General features: G+C 58.9%; 1 protein-coding gene across 1 annotated transcript; it reads right to left on the bottom strand.

Annotated features, from left to right (window-relative positions):
- Window positions 1–2,512: 2,512 nt before the first annotated feature.
- Window positions 2,513–4,431, bottom strand: LOC102417287 (solute carrier family 22 member 8-like; the record flags this gene model as incomplete). Its single annotated transcript, XM_006108983.3, has 4 exons — window positions 2,513–2,612; window positions 2,707–2,910; window positions 3,037–3,145; window positions 4,217–4,431. Coding segments are annotated over 4 exons (628 nt in total), but the record flags the coding sequence as incomplete, so codon positions are not given.
- Window positions 4,432–4,850: the final 419 nt, after the last annotated feature.

The following is a 4,850-nucleotide window of genomic DNA, read 5'->3' as shown; positions in this document are numbered from 1 at the left end:
ACGGAGTCATAAAGTTTTCTGTCGGACTATCAGTGTACATGTATACATTAAAAAATAAATGTATTTTTCATCATCATATACTGTGTTTTTGTCACTTGAATGAATTTTATTATTTCTTCAAGGTTCTTCACATACGTACACCTTAAGAGATATCAAGTAGGTGTAACATGTTCTCAAAAAATTAGGCTTGGCACGCAGAAGAATTTTGAGTCAGAGATTTTGCTGGTTTTGGCACGCAATCACAAAAAGGTTGCCCACCCCTGGACTAGAAGCTCCACGCTCAGATCTGGGCCCAGGAGGGAGCAGGGGATTAAGGAAATTCGGGTCAGCAGTGGCCTCTGGGCCCGTCAGAGGTGTAGGGTCATGTAACTGTTTAGTTAGCAGATTCTGGGGTCCTAGACTGTGCCTCGCTCAGCACGGCCAGGGGTGAACCTGGGGGTGGGGGTCGGTGAAGGATTAAAGAAGACAGACAAGAGAATAAAGCTGGGGCTAGGTGGGATGCTGCTCTCGGATGGAGAGACAGTGCCACGGCCTGCAAACCGAGTCTTTATTTTATAGCCAGTTTCCACGAAGCAAAGTAAGGGCGTGGCCAAGATGTTTACAACGTTCTCACGGGTTTTGAATCTACTCAATTACATGCACCTGAACTCTGTCAAGCTTTGTTTTGGCAGCACTTGCTGCACCTCCCGCAGCCCATATCACTCAGCCACCTGGGCCCACAGGTTCGGACCATCAGGTCAAGCTCACAACCACAGCCTTTGGCTGTAATTGTGCTGGGACTTGCACGTGGCTTTGCCACGAGGGGACCGTGCCCTCTCATTAGTCCGAGGCTTGAACGCTGTAGCCGCTCTCCACACTAGACCTTTGAGGAGACCCCACGGGAGACAGAAGGAGCAGCCAGAGTGTGGGAGGGAGCTGGGAAGGCGTGGCCAACAGAACCAAATCTGCCGAGAGTCCAGGTGAGAAGGAGGGACGAGAAGTGACCTTTGGACTCGGCACAGGGGTGCTGAGTGCCCTTGGTGTTTCAGGGAAGGGGTGGGAGCAGAGCGCAGTACCCACAGGCCTGAGGTCAGAGAGCGGAGGCTGACAGCTCCTCCGGAGAGTCTGGCTGCGCACAGGGGAGGAGGCAGTGTGGTCTCTGGAAGGAGACACGGCATCTGAGGAGGGGGCGTTTGCTCATTTGGTTTTTGTTAAGATAGGAGAGGCTGGAGCTTAATTGGTGATGGGAGGAGCCAGGCGGGAGAGGGTGGGCGGGGACCTAGGGGGAAGGCTGGACGCAGGGCCCCCAGGGAGGACGGGACTGGTAAGGGACAGGAGGGGGGGGGGACACGGCAGCAGATGTGGAAGGGGCAGCTCTGGCTGAAGATGTCACAGCTGCCTGGTGGGCGTGGGGCTGGGACCTGGACCAGAGCCGTGGGGCGAGCAGAGCCGTGGGGCGAGCAGGGCAGGAAGATCTGCCTGCAGCCCTCTGGTTCGTCCTGCCATCTGCTCACACGCGCTATGGGATGTGTGGATGCACACGTGCTGTCCCACGCACAGGACTGGCTCTGAGCTGCGTAATGTCCCTGCCCAGACTCATAGGGTGAGGCCCTCACTTCCAATGCGATGGTGATTGGAGACGGGGCCCCTGGGAGATCATTAGGGTTAGATGAGGCCCTGGGGCGGGGGGCTCATGATGAGGTTAGTGTCCTTATAGAAGAGACCCCAGAAAACATGCCTCCTCGCCCCTCCTCCACGTGAGGATGCAGTCAGAAGGTGGCTGGCTGCAAGCCAGGAAGAGAGCCTGACTGGGAAGGAACTGTGTCTGCCAGCTCCTTGATCCTGCCCTTCCCAGCCTCCGGAACCTCGAGAGAGAAATGCCTGTGGCTTAAGGGACCCGGTCTGTGGCGAGTTGTTACAGTAGCTTGAGCAGACTGATATGTAAGGCTTGGAGAGTGCATGCCTCGGCGTACTGACACGTGTCCGCATGTGTGCACATCAGCCCAGCTCACGTGTCCCCGTGTGTCCGTGCTTTCACGTACATGCAAGTACAGACGTTGGATGTGCAGCTCACACGTCCATACGTGGCCGCCCCGTCTCCTTCCCCTTCCTGAGCAGCAGTTTTTCATTGGCGTTTATTGGAACTTCCCCTTCAAGGAGGGGTGGAGGGCGAGAAGGGGAGGGAGGCCGCCTTTGTTGGGATGGAGCCAGGGGGCCCAGGGCCTTCAGGGGAAGGAAGCTGGCACAGTGGGGAGAGTGGCAGTGGGGGGGGGGGCTAGGCAGAAGAATGGCCGGGCCTGGGCTGCAGGGAGGGCGAGGCAAGGCGGGTGGGAAGGCTGGGGGTCGCATCTTTGCCCGGGTCGGGGCTGGGCTGGGAGATGAGGTGGTGGAGGTACTGTCCCCAAGCTCTCAGGGGACTTGTTCTAAGAGCAGGGACCCGCCCAGGCCCCCAAGATGCCCGTGGAGCCCCGAGGCAGGCAGGGACCTGGCTGGGACGAGTCTCTGGAGGCAGGGAAAGGGGGTTCTGTTGCCCTCAGCTGGGGCCCAGGTCCGGTCCGCAAGGCTGCAGGGGGATCCTGTGGGGGTCTTTTTCGGCTTCTGGCTCCGGCTTGGGCTCCTTTGCCGGTGGAGACCTAGGGGAGAGAGCTCAGGGGAAGCCCTGGGCCGGGCCGGCTTCCCCGGGAGGAACCCCGGGAGGAACCCCGCGAGGCCAGGGCGGGGACTGACCGTTTCTCCACGTCCTCGATGGTCTCGGGCAGGGGCTGATGGAGGGTCTCCGGCAGGAAGAGGGAAGCACCGCCTCCCAGGAGGGCGGTGGCCCCAAAAATGAGATTGGGGACGAAGGGGTGCAGCTCCCCCGTGATTCTCACCAGCGGGGCCGTCATGCTCCCCACGCGGGTCAGCATGTTGCTCACGCCCATGCCTGTTTGCCTGGGGGAGTGCAGAGCAGGGATGGGCAGCCTGTGTGTGGGGTTCTGAGAGGACAGCGAAAGGACAGCCACCATCCCACCGGCCCCCGATCCTGTGGCTGCACCGCGTCTCCGGCCCAGCACCTACCGGATGACGGTGGGGTACAGCTCGCTGGTGTAGAGGAAGAGGCAGCTGAAGGAGCTGGACAGGCACCCCTTCCCGAACACAGCCAGCCCTGTCCTCAGGGCCTGCAGGTCTGCGGAGGGGAGAACAGGGGCGGCCTTGGGCTCAGGAGCTCCTGCGTGCTCTCCTTCCTCCGCAGAACTCGCCTCCCTTTTTGCCTTGGCTGCCAGGAAGCTCAGTTCCAAACAGAAAGCCGAGTAACAGCCACTCTGCTGTTCCCAGGACTTGGCGGGTGTGTGTCCTGCTGCACTCCTGTCTTTCCCAGGCTCCGATGCCCTATTCTCATTTACATTTTATTGTACATGTTCTTGTCCTAAAATATCTCAAGTTCCGTTGGAAGGATATAGGTGCATTGACACAAACACCCATACAAAATGAAAGCAACTTTTCCAAGGTCATGGTTGGGGGGCGGGTTGTGGGGTCTCCATCCCAGCGTGTTTTCTCCAGTGATGCCCAACCCTCGAAAAATCCTGCACGCTGTCCGGAGGCAGATCTGGAAAGGACTCTGACATCTCCTAGCCCAGTGGTTGGCAAACTCATTAGTCAACAGAGCCAAATACCAACAGTACAACGACTGAAATTTCTTTTGAGAGCCAAATTTTTTAAACTTAAACTATAGAGGTAGGTCCATTGTTATTAACTTAATTAGGGTTCTCCTAAGCTGGCCTTTGCTAAAAACGTCCTCAATCTGATTGAGGTACGTTCGCTGAGGTCGACCCCTTCCAACTCTCCCGTCCACACTCGTCTTGTATACTTGCTTCGTCCATCTCCTTTCCGAAAACCGACTTCTGCGCATGGGCCACGAAGTTTCAATCGCACTGTACGTGCATGCCCGCACGTGGTATTCTGTGGAAGAGCCACACTCAAGGGGCCAAAGAGCCGCATGTGGCTCGCGAGCCGCGGTTTGCCGACCACTGTCCTAGCCCAACTGAGTTATTTTCTACTAGTAGGTGCGAGACCTGAGCCCCAGCGAGCACAGGGACCTACTCAAGGTAACACAGTGACTTCGAGCCAGAAGCAGCAGAACTGGAGCCCCTGCCCCCACCCCCTCCCGGCCCGTGGCAGCCTGCGGCGCCCGCCCGCGGACACAGGGGCCTGATGGGCCAGCCTCTTCCAGGGGCTCCGGGAGCCGCCAGCTTCTCACCCGAGGGCACGAAGATGAGGGCCAGGATGGACGCCCCTGCCAGGAGCAGAGCGATGACCTCCGTGGTGTGCCGGCCCAGGTAGCTCATGGAGAGGATGGTGACGAACTTGGCTGGGATGTCCACCCCCCCAAAGATGACCTGGAGGAGGTAGAGGTTGACTCCAAAATCTTCCACGCCCATCGCCAAACTGTAGTAGGCGAACCCGGTGGAAAACCTGAGGGCGGGGAGGCACCGGTCAGCACCGATGGCCCACGGGCTGGGCCTCGCCCCGCACTGGCCCCTGCGTCACCAGGACGACGAATGGTCTCATTTTCGTCCCCTCCGCAGCCGATGGGTAGGGGCTGCCACATGGGAGGGGCTGTTCCAATGCCGTTGTGAGGTCTCTGAGACTGTGTCTGCGGTCAGTGGGCAAGTGCTGGGATCGACTGGTTATGCCGAACACGGGCACGGTCTAGGGTGGGGTGGCACAGATGCCACATAACGGGCTCCAGGGAAGATCAGGGCCGGAGGACTCGCGGGGACCACAGGAGGCCGGGGATGGAAACAGTTTAACCTCCGGAGCAGCGGAGACGAGAGCCGAGCTGTGCACATGGTGAGGTGCCGCCCCTTCCCTTCCCAGAAGTGAGGGTGGCT

This window comes from Myotis lucifugus, unplaced genomic scaffold (genome assembly GCF_000147115.1).
Source record: "Myotis lucifugus unplaced genomic scaffold, Myoluc2.0 scaffold_4791, whole genome shotgun sequence".
Taxonomy (NCBI): domain Eukaryota; kingdom Metazoa; phylum Chordata; class Mammalia; order Chiroptera; family Vespertilionidae; genus Myotis; species Myotis lucifugus.
Note: the sequence above shows the minus strand (reverse complement) of the source record. Positions and strands in the feature narration are given on the sequence as shown.